This window comes from Monocercomonoides exilis (genome assembly GCF_001643675.1).
Source record: "Monocercomonoides exilis strain PA203 chromosome Unknown scaffold5-2102611, whole genome shotgun sequence".
NCBI lineage: Eukaryota > Preaxostyla > Oxymonadida > Polymastigidae > Monocercomonoides > Monocercomonoides exilis.
The window spans coordinates 948,095-963,020 of NW_027150550.1; the positions used below are offsets into that span (position 1 = coordinate 948,095).

The 14,926-nt window shown below is 34.8% G+C and overlaps 2 protein-coding genes across 2 annotated transcripts; both read left to right on the top strand.

Annotated features, from left to right (window-relative positions):
* Positions 1-726: 726 nt before the first annotated feature.
* Positions 727-1,337, top strand: MONOS_17051 (uncharacterized protein; the record flags this gene model as incomplete). Its single annotated transcript, XM_067869933.1, has 3 exons — positions 727-878; positions 957-1,159; positions 1,210-1,337. 3 exons carry the CDS (start codon positions 727-729, stop codon positions 1,335-1,337), a joined length of 483 nt encoding a protein of 160 aa, XP_067734265.1.
* Positions 1,338-9,013: 7,676 nt separating this feature from the next.
* On the top strand, positions 9,014-14,155 carry MONOS_12668 (uncharacterized protein; the record flags this gene model as incomplete). Its single annotated transcript, XM_067865302.1, has 2 exons — positions 9,014-12,894; positions 13,909-14,155. The coding sequence occupies 2 exons, from the start codon at positions 9,014-9,016 to the stop codon at positions 14,153-14,155; spliced, it is 4,128 nt and encodes a 1,375-aa protein (XP_067734266.1).
* Between the last annotated feature and the right edge of the window lie 771 nt (positions 14,156-14,926).

The window sequence follows — 14,926 nt, forward strand, 5'->3', positions numbered from 1 at the left end:
CAGTGAATGCCAGCTCCACCAAGAATTGAAGTTGAACTTGTCAATTTATTGTTAATGAATTGACAATGATTGATTGAAAATTGATTTGGTTTATTTTGCGGAGGATTAAAAAATGTTAATGAGCCAGTCGCATTTCCACCAGTATTAGAGATACACATACAGTTTGAAAACAGAAATTGACCGTTTGTTGGGAAATAACCAATATAAAAATACCAGCCAGTTCCACACCAATCAGTTATTTTGCAATTTTCAACTTTGTTTTTTGAAAATAAATAGACAGAAGATGATTGTCGGCAATCGATGCAAGTTGCTCCTCCATGTAAAGCAGAACAACTGGTGAAATTGGATTTTTCAATTTCAATTTTCAACAAAAACACGCTATATAACGCTCCACCACTGCATCCGTTTGTTGAACATTTGAAAAACGAACAAGAAGTGATTGTGAGATTTGCATTTTCGCAGTTGACTTTTAGAGCGCCTCCTTGATCATTTCCGCTATATGAATCATTCCATTCGCACCACTCAAAGCGATGGCTGTTCTCATCAAAAGAGGACAATCTTCCTGGTGTTTCTCGTTGAGTTTCTGTTCCAATATGCACCACAGCATCATTTGATAAAGAACGTGTTTGGCGGAGGAATGAGGTGTTGAAGGCAGAGAGAGAAGTGGATGGGCTGTTGAGGTTGGGGAGGATCGCACCATCGATTGGATTGAAGGTGTGGAGGAAGATGGATGAGTGGATGGAGAGAGAGGAGCGTAGAGAGAAGGAGGAGATTGTGTTTATGCTTGTGTTTGTGTTTATGGTGGTGGTGGTGAATGAGTTGTGTGTGTGTGTGGGTTTGGCAGGAATGGTGTGTGTGGATTGTGGCGCAGTGGTGATGTTTGTGAAGAGTGTGTCCGAGAGGTGGAGATCGAGGTGGATTTGGAGGTGGGGATGGGATTGGTGATGGTTATGGAGAGGGGAAGAGGAAGAGGAAGAGGAAATAAAAGAGGAAGGGGAAGGAGAAGGAGAAGAAAAAGATGATGATGAGGATGAGGATGAGAAAGATGAAAGAGAAGGGGAAGGGGAAGAGAGGGAAGAAGGAGAAAAAAGGAAAGGTTGGACGAGGGGGATGAAGGAGGAGAAAGAGGAGCGGGAGATGGAGAAGGATGCGGGGATTGGTAAGTTAGCATTTTGGAGGAGATTTTTGGGAAGGGAGAAGAGGGGGAAGGAGATGAAGGCTGGTTGATGGATAACGAGGGAGAAGTTGGAGAGAGAGAGGGAGCTGTGGGAAGAGAGGAAAAGTGGGTGGCTGGCATCTGCGTGGATTCGACAGAAGGAGGAGAAAATGGTGCATGACGAGTGGCGTTGTGCAGTGAGAAATGCGCAGCCGCTGAGAGGTTCCATGACGAGATCGCTCACACACAACGAGGTGTTGATTATATTCACATTTGTTCGAGCACAACTGACACGATCGCCTGGCGAGAATATGACTTTTGCTGCACCTATGCCATTTTTATTGGAGTATTTGTTGCTGCGTGTTTCAATGCTGATCGTGCTTTCTGGCATCTCCCAATTCATTTCTTGTTGATTTCGTTTTTCTGCAATGCCTATTCCATTGTCGCAATTTACAAAAAACAAAATCAGAGCAACAATATTGAATGCAACTTTTACGCTGGTGGAGAATCTCACCATGGAAGAAGATGACAGAAAAAACGAAAAACAAAAATTCCTGCGCCCAATATATTTTTATTATTCATAAAACATGTTTTTATACTTTTGTAAAAACAATTAACAAATGTATTTTTTTACATATCACATCAAAATATTTTTCCAAAAAATAGTTATGAATTATTTAACTTTTTCCATTAAACTAGTTTTCGAAAAACAATCCATATGTTGATTTTTTCTATCGAAAAAAAATAACATATGTTTTCATTGTAATTGATGTTAACAGGAAAAACAATAATTGTCAACATATGAAATTTTTTTCAATTTTTACACACTCACACCTTTGAAATATGATATTGCTGAAAAAATTCCTATGAATAAGTGAAAAATGATACACCATATATTTTTTAAATTTGGTAAATTTAGGTGATTATTATTGAAATTGTATTTTTTCATTCAAAATTTTCGGTTCAAGTGTTTCCTTTGGACATAAATTCATGATTACTTGAGAGTGAAAAGCCTCAATAAAAGACATTTGAATATTGATTTCAGCTGATTCACTTCATCCAAAAACAGTTGCGATGAATTCAGCATTTGAAATCAAAAGCTCTTTTCAATGACAAGCAAATTTTGAAAAATCTGCAACCAGAAAAAAGTTATAATTTCAAAAATATTACCCATTTTTATTCAAAGTTGTTGGACTTTGTTTTCGAAATTGGTAAACTTCTTATTCAAAAATAAACAAATTGAGTATATTTTAAGAAAATTTTTTGTGAAAAATTGGTTTTTTGTTGAGTATTGGAAAGTGATAAAAATAGTATATTTTTTCATTATTTATAAAAAGGATGTAAATTGAGCTCCAATATTTATTATTTGTGAATAAACATGAAAATTTTTGATTTTTCAGGAAAAAATCATCATTCTTGAAATCTGAAAATTTTCAAATGAACTCACCTTACATTGTTAAATTACACATTATCCAATCAAGAAAAGTTATTTATATTTTAAATATATTCAGATGATTAATATAAAACATATGAAGTGAAGTTTGTGTTAATAATGGTGGACACTTTCAATAACTGTGGAAAGTCATATTATTTCAACAACCGTTGATAGTTGCATTTTGTCAAATAATTAAATTACACACTAAATGAGCATGAACTCATATGAATTGTGTTTGTCACTTATCCAACACAATTAAATACAGTCCGGACCTGATATAATCACGTCGAATGTGATCACATTCGTTTTGAGTCACATTTTTCCATGTACCGTCATTTTTGGCCTATTTTTCATTCATTTTCTATCGAATATAATCACAGGGATGAAAATATATAATCACATTTTAAATTATAATGGGTGATTTTTTCAATGCAAAATCGGTTTTTTGATCAAAATTTTCAGAAAATCGATTTTTCAAAATAATGTTAAAATAAGTCTGAATAACATAAAAAAACAATAAAAATTGTCATTTCTATTGAAAAATGTGTATTTGTCAAGTTTTTTCAAAAATTAAAAAATAGACACGAAATTAATTATTTCTAAAATAAAATTTCATTTTTTTCTGTGTTAAGTCACTTCGCTTATAATCACAATCGGATATTGTCACAAAAAGTTGTGCAAAAACCGATGTGATTATATCCGATTTGGACTGTATAATAAAACTTATTTTTTCTTTTCTGAGAAACTTGGAGAATTTAAAATCTCGGAGTTTATTCAAGGATTGAAAATATAATTTTCTTTATTCAATAAAGAAATTATAGTATTTCAGTATATCAATGAAGTTTGAAAACGTTGAGTGTGTAACTGTGCGATTTGACAAAATGCAACTATCAACGGTTGTTGAAATAATATGACTGTTCACAGTTATTGAAAGTGTCCACCATTATTAACACGAACTTCACTTCATATGGGGGAAAATACTGACTTTCAAGCTTTTTATGCACAAAGCATGAAAAAATTGTTTCGCTCAAAACTTTTGATCGCTTTCTCAGATTTCAAAATAAATATGATTTTCATATCTGCACACAGGCATCGTTGAAATCAAAATATCAAGTTTTCCAACATTTCACGAATGTCAAAAAATGGACCAATTTTAAATTGTTTTTTGATACAAAAAAATCAACGAAAAGCGCATATTTTTTCAATGAAAATGCCTGAAGTGAAATATTTTTCCCCATATGTTTTATATTAATCATCTGAATATATTTAAAATATAAATAACTTTTCTTGATTGGATAATGTGTAATTTAACAATGTAAGGTGAGTTCATTTGAAAATTTTCAGATTTCAAGAATGATGATTTTTTCCTGAAAAATCAAAAATTTTCATGTTTATTCACAAATAATAAATATTGGAGCTCAATTTACATCCTTTTTATAAATAATGAAAAAATATACTATTTTTATCACTTTCCAATACTCAACAAAAAACCAATTTTTCACAAAAAATTTTCTTAAAATATACTCAATTTGTTTATTTTTGAATAAGAAGTTTACCAATTTCGAAAACAAAGTCCAACAACTTTGAATAATAAGTTAAACAATTTTGAATAATTAGCTTCCCAAAATCGAATTAATGGTTTTTTAATTTTTATAATTAGTTGGGGAATAATATGAACTTTCAAATCTTTTTTGCATAAAGCTACAAAAAATTGTTCCATTGATTGCTTTACAAAAATATATCAGATTTCATAATAAATATGATTTTCATATCTGTTAACAAACATCATTGATATAATAACATTATGTTTTGTGACGCCAAACGTATTTCAAAAAATAAACATATTTATTTCAAATTTTCTGATCACAAAAAGTTCTTCGCATATACATAATTTCTCAATGAAAATGTCTGAAGTCAAATATTTTGTCCCAAATGATCAAAAATATATTAAAAATTTCTTTGATTTTCATCAAAAACTAAAATTGGAACAAAAAAATATTAGGACTGTCAAAAAATAGTCAAATATATAAATAAATGTTTGCCTTTTTAATTTTGATCATCTATTTCTTCTGTTTTAATGAACAAAAAAAAAAAAATAACCGGGTTTGTGAAAATGTTCGGGTTTATAAATCACCCTTCAAATCAATTATTTTTTAACTATTTTTTTCATTTTTTTGTGACAATTACACCAAAAATAATTCAAATTCGAAAAAGAATAATTCAATTTCGTAATTAATAATTCGAATTCGAAAATTAATAATTTGAATTCGGAATTAATATTTCAATTTCGAAAATAAATAATTCAAATTCGGAATTAATATTTCAATTTCGAAAATAAATAATTCGATTTCGGAATTAATAATTCAAAATCGAAAAAAAAATAATTCGAATTCGGAATTAATAATTCAATTTCGTAGTTTATTAATTCGATTTCGGAAAAAGAATAATTCAATTTCGAAACGTAAATTTTTTTGATTTGTGGAATGAATAACTTGTGTTTGGGGTTTTAAATTCTTTAAATTTTTATCTCATCAGCAAATTTTGTTTATCAATATTTGAAAAATGATGCATTTTCATAAAAATATTTTCTTTCATTTTGAATGAAGATTTATTGATTGAAGTTAATTTGAAATGGAAATAAATACATTTTCATGTTTAAAACCGATATTATCCAAAATTTTGCCAATGAAACAATCACATTATTGTGAAGAAATAATTCAATAATCGTGATAAAATTTTTTTTTAATTTTTATTTGGTAATTCTATAGAATGAATTTTTATTAAATTATTATTATTTAAGTGATGATTTTCGAAAATGAAAAAAAATTTTAAAAAATTGATTTATTGATTGTTGCAATAAAAAAAACAGTTTTCTATAAGAAATAAAATATGATTGGTTAAAAAATAACTTGAACTTTTCTGAAATCCATTCTCGAGAAAAATTAAAAATTTCAGTTTTTAATGAATTTCGAAATTGAATTATTAATTTTCGAAATTGAAAAATTAATTCCGAATTCAAATTATTAATTTTCGAAATTGAATTATTTTTTTTCGAATTAGAATTATTTTTGGTGTAATTGTCACAAAAAAATACACCAAATATATTTTAATTTGGAAAATAATAATACATTTTCGATTTTAAAAATAAATTTTCGTATATTTATAGTTCAATTTCGTTATTAGTTAATTCGATTTTGAAAAAGGAAAAATCAATTTCGAAACAAAAAATTTTTTGAATTGAGGAATGAATAACTAGTGTTTCGGAGTTAAAATTCTCTTAATTTTTATCTCATCTATTCAGTTTGTTAATTAATATTCGAAAATTGATGCATATTCATGAACAAAAATATTTTTTTTCATTTTTTTTCATTTTTTTTTTGAAAACAAATTAAATTTTCAGTTTATTAAAAAAGAAAATGAATTCATTCACATGGGTAATAATTTTTGATAGAATAATTTTGTCATTCAATACTTTCAGCTCAAAAATATTCCTTGAATATCAACAAATGAACATTGAAAAATGAAAAGGCTTATTGAAGTAATCGTCGTTTTTGTTTGAGCTTGAACAATTATTATTTATGCAGTCGTTATGAAAAAAGCATTTGAATACATAACTCTTCCCAAAAGCAAACAAACTTTGAAAAAACAACACCCCGAAAAAAGTTATGATTTCAAAGATAATCAAACACATTTTAAAAAAAATTGAAGTTTTACATAATTTCGCCAAAGAGACTCAATAATAATTATTTGTGAAACAATTCTTGTTTTTTGTTATTCAATAAATGTGATGAAAATATTATTATTATTATTTGGTTTTTCAATAGAATGAAATATCTTTTTAAATTTTTCTCATCAAAGAAATGATTTTTGATTTTATTTTTAAAAAAAACTTCATAATACTAATTTATTGATTGTCTCAATTAAAAAAAACAGTTATTTGAGAGATAATATTTGATTAATCAGAAAAATATTTCGATACTTACAGAAATACATTCTCAAGATAAATTAAAAATTTCAGTTATTAATGAATTTAGAAATTGAAATATTGTTTTTCGAAATCGATTTATTCTTTTTCGAAATCGAATAAATAAATTACGAAATTGAATTGTGTGTTTATTTTTGATATCAAATTTTTTCGATCAAAATTTTCGGAAAAAATTTGTATTGTGAATTATGAAATAAATCCCAATATATTATCTTCCATTTGCTTAAAATTTTGATATGAACAAATCTCAAACATTGGCAAAAAAAAAAAAAAAAAAAATTGAAAAACATTTTTCATTTGAAAAAATATTTTTCGTCAAAGACGAACAACTTTTAAAATTTTCCATTCCTTGAAAAAAGTTATGATTTCATAAATAATCACCCAATTATTAATATTCGAAAATGAATTATTTTTGGTGAACCCGTTGAAAGAATGGACTGATTTCTGCAAAACATTAAGAAAAAGTTATTCTTCAAGTTATTCATAAGAATAATAATGAATGCATTAAAAAAAAAAAAAAAAAAAAAAAAACATTACATAATCTTTAATAATCTTTTATCAAACTTCCCATAACTTTACTGCGTTTATTTATAATTTTTTTTTTATGCTTTTATTTGCGCTTATATGTATTTTGGAGCACATATTCGGAGCTAACACTGACATAAATGTGGAATACATCAATGCCATTGAACAGCAGAAACAAAAACATTTGAATGAACTACAAATTTCGAAACACACAATGTTGTCTTTTCTACAGAATAATAAACACTTTTCTCAATCAGATTTGATGAAGAAAACAAAGAACATAAAAGACAATAGTGAAAACGAGAAATTGAAAAAAGAGAAAACTTTCATTCATGGAAGTTTTGAAGAAAAGAACTCATCAATAGAATTGAAAGCAATTAGCCTTTACCAGTCAAACAGAAACAGTTTATTTCTTGTTGATTCACTCTCAAGTGCCAAAATCGAAGATTGCCAAATTTTCATTGAAAAAAGTCAAGGGAAATGGATTGTGGAGAATTTTGGAGGAAGAACTGTGTTTTCAAATGTTTCGCTTGTTCCTGAGAAATTAAAGGCTTTTGTTCACTGCATTCAGCATGATCGGAGGCCAAAAAACTGTTTTGAAGGCTTTTCCTCTTTGGAATTGAACTTCTGCCATTTCTCCTCATTTTGTGTTGAAGGAACCCAACCATTTGTTGGAAGCTCTGATTCACAGAGAGTGTTTGTGAGTGGATGTGCATTCGAGAATGTTTCGCATTCAAATGTAAAACAAAATGTTTGTCCACAAAGCATGAAAAGAAACATGCCTGGAGGAGAATGCTTGGTGACAAACAGCCAGTTTTCTTTTGTGGACAATGCATATTATGGAAGCATATTTGAAGGACTGACGATGCGAAGCGGAATGTTTGGGGAATTCAACAGCTCATTTGAGAAAAGCACAAAAACAGAAATAAATAGGTATGTTAAAAGAAGTGGAAACACAAAAATTGAAGATTGCATTTTTACAGATCTCAGGGGAGACTTTGGAGGAGCCGTAGATCACGTTTCAAGTGGATCAGCCACAATAACAAGAAGTGATTTTGTGGTATGTCCATTTGTTAATTTGAATTAATAAGCCTTTTTTTTGCTTTCATTTTCTCTTTTTGTGAAATTTTGTTCACTCTTTTAGAGATGTTGGAGTTCCAAAGGAGATGGAGCAATGCGTTTGTGGTCTGGAGCACAGAATGTCACAAACTGCTCATTCACATTTTGCTGGTCAAACGGAAACACAGGAGGAGCGACATTTCTATATGCATCACCAGGAAAATATATTGGAGTGAACTTTTCTTCCTGTTGGGATGTTCATGGAGGAAATTGTGCTCACTTCAGAAACAGCCAATCACCACTTTTCGAGTCGTGTTGCTTTGTGAATGGAACGACAACAGGTTATGCCAGTGGAGGTGCTTTGCTGTGTTTTGGTTCTGCTGTATCAACCATAACGAACTGCCTATTCAAAAACAACACAAGAATCCAAACGAAAGGAGGAGGATTTTTCTGTGCAATTTGCGAAAATAATTATGCCTCAAAATTTTCCTTATCATACAGTTTGTTTGACAACAATTCTGCAACTGAAGGGCACGATTTCTATGCATCATCCCAATATGCGAGTGTGATAAACTCCGATTGCTTTGTGGGGTGCCGTTCGCTTTCATCGAATTTGACAAGTCGAAGAGTAGTGATTGAAGGAGGGTCAGCGAGTGATGACTGGATTCCTTTGTTTGTTGGAAAAGTGCATGCAAACAGTGGAAATGGAACAGATGAGTGGATATGTGGCACAGCTGACAGACCTTGCAAAACATTGAACCATTCGCTGTGGATGTCTGATGTGAGGAGAGAAATGCAAGAGTTTGTACTTGGAGAAGGCGTATATGGGGATACTGAGCTGGCAGTGGATGCAATGGGGATGAAGTTCGAAGGCTGTGGGGCAAGTTCGACAAGCATGGAGCCAAGAGCGGAGGGAGGTGCTGGGATGAAGATCACAAGTGGAAAGCTGATTGTTGAAAAGATATGCCTGGTTCACAATTCTGGATTGTGGAAAGGATCACATCTGCTCAAGATTGAAGGAAGGGCAGGAGTTGCAGAGCTTCGAGATGCAGTGTTGAGGAGAGAAAGAAGTGCAGAAGGTGATGAGCAAGCAGAAGTGTTTGAGAAGAGTGTCATTGAGATTAGCGATGGAGAATTGATATGCAATAATGTTTCAATGAAATGGATGAAGAGCAAACAGGAGCTGGTGAGAATTGGAATAGCTGGAACTGCAAGGATTGAAGCGAGCACATTTTTGGAGATTGAACGAAGTGAAGGAGATGGAAGTGTATTTTGTGGGGTTGTGGAGGATGGAAAGGAACTGGAGCTAAATGGTGTTTCATTTGAATATTGCAGATGTTTGAGAGGGAGTGGTGGTGCATTGTGGTTGGAGATGAAGATGGGAAGCAGAGTGGGGATTGGGAACACGACTAACTCTGATGAGAAGACGATGTTTGAGTCGTGCAGTGCAGGAGGATCAGAAACAAGAGAGAATGGTGGTAGAGGATATGGAGGAGGAGTGTATTTATATGTCTGCGAGGGGATGAGAGACTTTGTGGTGAAAAATGCTGGATTTTTGAATTGTGAGGCGAGGGCTGGGAAGAACATGTTTGTGCTTGCACCGAAGCTGAACGATTGCGTGACAGTGGATTCATTTATGTTCGATGTTGTGAATTGGAGCAATGATAGAAATGGATTTGTGGGGAGTGATTGTGTGTTCACAGAAACTAATTTGTTGCGCTTTGTTATTCTGTTCAAAGGCAGAACTGTGCATGTGGCAGAAGACGGATTTGATGTGATGAGATGTGGGAGCGTTGAAGATCCGTGCATGAGCTTGTGGCAAGGGCTGATGCATGTTGAGGATTGTGAAGAAGAGAGAATGATCGAGATTATGAAGAAGGCGATGATTGACGACAGACTTGATGTGTCTGGAATAAAGATCGAGGCACATGAAGGAACATTGATTGAGAGGGATGCGAAGGCAACAATTGTTGTTGAAGTGAAGCAGAGGATGGAAGGTGTGGGGCTGGTGAACAGCAAGAAGGCGGGATTTGAAGGGATCCGATTTGAAGTTGAGATAGTTGAAGAGTGCTTGAATACAACAATAATAGCAAACAATAAAGGAGTTCTGTCACTCACAAGATGCGCATTGAGCATTAAAGAGAATGAATTCGTTGGAGAGATTGTTTTTGTCCACCTGATAAAAGGAGAGTTGAAGGGAAAGGGAATTGAGATGGAAAGCGAAAGTGTGTGCAATGGGATGTTTGTTGTTGAGAGTGGGTGCAGATGCATTGCGGAAGAACTGAAAGTGGAAGGATGCAAAGTGAAAAGTGGGGCATTGATATGTGTGAGAGTTGGGATGGAAGCAGGGGAAAGAAAAGGGAATATTGACGATCAAGAGGCAGGGATTGGGATTGCGAACTCGAGCATTGGGTGGGTGGATGGAGAAGGGAGTGATGCGGTTGTGGTGAAGAGCGAGGGAGAGGTGAGTGTTGGGGCAGAGGTGAATGGAACGAAAGTGGAGGGGTGCAAATGTGGAAGAAGCACAAAAGGAGGAGGGGTGTGTTGGCAGATGAGTGCTGGGGGCTGGCTCCGTGTGAGTGAATGCAGCGTGGTGCAGTGTGGATGCTCTGGGATCAGTGGGCGTGGAGGAGGTGTATATGTTGGAGCAGAGGTTGACGGGGTGTTGGACTTTGTGTTTGAGGGAGACAAGTTCGAAGGGAACACAGCATATATTGGGAGGCACATTTTTGTTGCTTGCCACAACATCTCTTCACAGATCAACGAAACACAATTTGTGATGGATTTGAGAGGCATTTCTGGGCAGGCGCACATGATATCAGGGTCAGATACAACAGATCACAGGGAAGATACAGACTTGATGCCGTTCATCACGATATATCAGTCATCGACGATCTTTGTGAGCTCTGGAGGAGCAAAAGGCGGGGAGAACAACAGACAGTGTGGGAAAGAAGACAAGTGCTGTGAAACGCTGGGATATGGGCTGACGCACATTGTGCACGAGTATGGAACGCGAGTTGTGGTGGATGAAGCAAGTGAAGTGGAAACAGAGATCAAGCTGGAGAATCTCACGCTGCTGGCAAAGGGAAGCAGGGCAACAGTTGGAATGAGCAGACTGGAGAGGAAAGAGAAGGGTTGTGTTGTGGAGTGCAAGGGGAATGTGAGTGTGGAGAGAATCAGCTTTGAGATTCCAGAAGTCTTTCCAACAGAACACGAGCAGATATTTTGTGTGGAGGAGGGAACACTTTCAATGAGTGAATGTTGGGTGAAGCCAGCAGAAGGATGCAATGTGTGCAGAATGTCAACGCTGATGCATGGAGAAAGATCGTCAGTCACAATAACAGGATTAATTGTTTCACAGTTTGCATGTGTTTCGCTTGTTGAATGTGTTGAGTGTGAGGTGAAGTTATCAGAAGTTGCTGTGGAGCAAGGTGAGAGCAGGAATGGGTTGTTTTTCTTGAGGAATGGAGAGATGAATGTGAAGGAACTTGATGTGGTGGATGTGAGAATTGAGAATGGGCCTGCTGTCAACATGTTGAGAGAAGGTGGAAATGAGAATAATGGAATGTTACCAGATGAGAAGAGAAGGAAGCAGCTGAGAGGTGATGAGAAAAGAATGGATGTGATGTTATCGAAGTTCAGCAACATTAGCAGAACAAGTGAAGGAGCGTGCGGAGTGGAATGTGAAGGTGGAGAAGGGGAGATTGTGTTGCAAAACTGTTCGTTTGCAGGATGTGAGTCAAGAAGCACCCGGGGGATTGAAGCCTCTTTTGATAAGTGCACGAGCTTGAGCTTGGACTCATGCATGTTTGTGGGTGCTATTGAGGGAAATGAACAAACGAAAGAAAAAGAGGGATTTGAGAGAGAAGAAATATGCAGATGGAATGGCTCTGTTGTGGATGTTGAAGAGAGCGTTGTGAGCATGAAAGATGTGTCAGTTTCAAACTCATCATTGGGTGGACTGACGGTGAAGGGAGGGAGCGTTCAGATCTATGCAGGGTATTTCTGGAATAATGGTCCAAGATTTGCAGGGTATTCTTCACTTCGGCGAAATGTGATGTGTTCAGGAGACGGAGAAATGAATGTGATGAGCTTGAAAGGTGGTGATGGAGCGAAAGACAATTCATCGATGTGGATTCAATCGGATGAGTGCAAAATGTGGGGAATTGTCGATGAAAGACCATCAGTCTTTTTCATTCCCATTTTGGAAGGAGTGGAAGCAGAAGAAAAGGATGGCAAAATTGTGTTTCTATTCAAGGGCGCACTTTTGATCCCGTGCAATCTATCGTTTGAGGTGATATCGAATGCAGCTGGCGTTGACTCAATTGTGAAATGTGAGTTTTTGGAAGAGGGCTTTGTTGATGAAAACGAGACAATAGGGTTGGTTGGAGTGCATGAGATTGGGTGGGGAATGGAGGAAGCAGAAATATCTGTTGGAATAACATTTGGCGATTTGTTGAAATCACACAGTACTTCACACGTTATTGTGAAGAACAAAACAGAACTTCAGCAAAATGCAGATGTGAACATTGTGAAAGGAGGAGAGAAAGAGAAAACATTGTGGCCAATTATTGTTATTGTCCTTGTTGTCACATTGTTGATCGTTCTGATTGTTTCGATAATATTGGCTGTAAGATGGAGAAAGGCAAAGAATGAGGCAGAAGATTTGAGAGTGATTGTGAACGATACAGTGAAAAAGGATCTGAAACTGATTGAGATGGTGACGATGGAGATGTCGCCAGAAGAGCAGTGGAAGAGAGCTGAAAGAGAGGCTGAGAAGAGTAATGAAGAGAGGATAAAGAAAAGAGTATATGAGAAAAGTTTGGGACACTCTGAGTCATCAGAGCATTTGCTGAGTGAAAGTGGATCAACTGAATATATATTGGGAAGGGATTCAGATAGAATTCCTGATTGGGCATTAGAGAAGGTTGAAGAAGATGAAGAGACAAGAAAGAGAACTCCATCACCATCCATCTCATCCACTTCTACCACAGATACAGATACAACTTTTATCCGACCAGAGAGTATGTGTCCGACCACCTCGTCGATGTCAAATCTAGTGGATGCAATGGCATGTTCATCTCCACACGAGAAACTGATTGTGGATTTGAGGGATTCTTTGTTCATGTTGTTGCATGGAAGGAACGAGAAAAAGGAGATGGCGATTGGCTCATTGAAAGAGAGGGAGCAGACAGCTGCCCAAATCTTGTTCTGGGTGGCTAATCTCGCCCTTCATTCATTTGATGAAATGGAAAACAAGCTTCAGTCATTGTCCAGTCTGAGTCCTCACATTGTTCTGTTCTCTGAGCATATGGTGATCTGCATTGTGATGCATTCTGACTTCTTGTCGGATGATGATTCAGATTCCTCATCAATTTCTTCATCAACAGTTGTGACATCTGACAGTGGTGGTGATGATGATGATGACTCTCTGCCCTCATCAGCCTTTGAGGATGAGGATGACTTCAGAAAAGAGTGTCTGAGGTGGAAAGCACCTGAGCTGCAGATAAACATGAAGATGGGTGCAACAAAGGAGTCGGTGGCATTCTCTATTGGGATGATGCTGTGGGAATGCTTGACTCTTCAGATCCCGTTTGGAGAGTATCCAGCAGAGGTGGCAGGGCAGAAGATCGCGAATGGAGAGAGACCAAGTGAAAAGTCAATGGAAGAAAGTGGATTAGGAGAGCTTGTGAAAAGCTGCTGGCAATCACAACACTCTTTTCGTATTTCTGTTGATGATTTGAAAAGGGAACTTTTTATGCATTTTCCCGCCGGAGCAATGATTCTAACGATGTCAGATGCAATTGACGATGAGGATGTTACAGAAGAGGAAATTTTTAAAACGAGCGATGAAGTGCGATTAATCTCGGAATCGCAAGAAACATTTTCAGGGAATTCATCGAAAAAAGGGAAAGAGAAAAGAAAGCAACTTGATCAGAAGAAGAAAGAAAAGACAAGAGAAACAGAAAAAGTACAAATGAAGATTATTACATGAGATGGGATTAAATGAGAAGTGAATTTAGAATGCAAAAGAAACATTTTCACCGTTTTCAAAGTAAAGATGGAAAATGTTTTGAAGTCATTTTGCAGTTATCCGAAATTTTATTTTTACAAATAAATGAAGCATATTTGAAAGATAAATAACTTTGTAATATTTGTTTATTTCAAAAACATAAAGCTTGTTAACTATTTTTAACATAATCTATTTATTTTTTTAATTGTGTTCCGACCAAAATAAATGCCCGTGTTATAAAATCACCATAAATTATTGTACTCCTTCAAATTATAAATCAAAAACTACACTCATTTTTAGCGCAAAGCGATTCTTAAATTTTCAATTTCTTGAATAAAACAGAATTTAACGATTTCAATCTAAATATGCTTCAGCTGTATTGCTCAAATAATTCACAGTATCAGAATAATCAGGCGATTTGCTAAGGCCAGGAATGAAACCTGTGTATTAATGTGCATTGAGCGTATCAGCAAGGACTGACAATGGAAGAGAAAGAGAGGGCGATGAATGAACACGAACAAGAGACCTGCAATGCATACAACGCTCGCTTAATGGAATTATTGCTGTTTTGAAGAAAATGAGAGAAAAAAATTATGATAAAGCACATATTGGAAGAAATTAAACACGAATAAAAATTAGAGAGACATTCGTTCGTAAGTTAAAACTTCATATTTGCAAGAATAACAACAAAAATCACTATCTCTTTTTGTCTCAATGCAAAGCAATGCAATGAAAAAAAAAAAAAAAAATCCC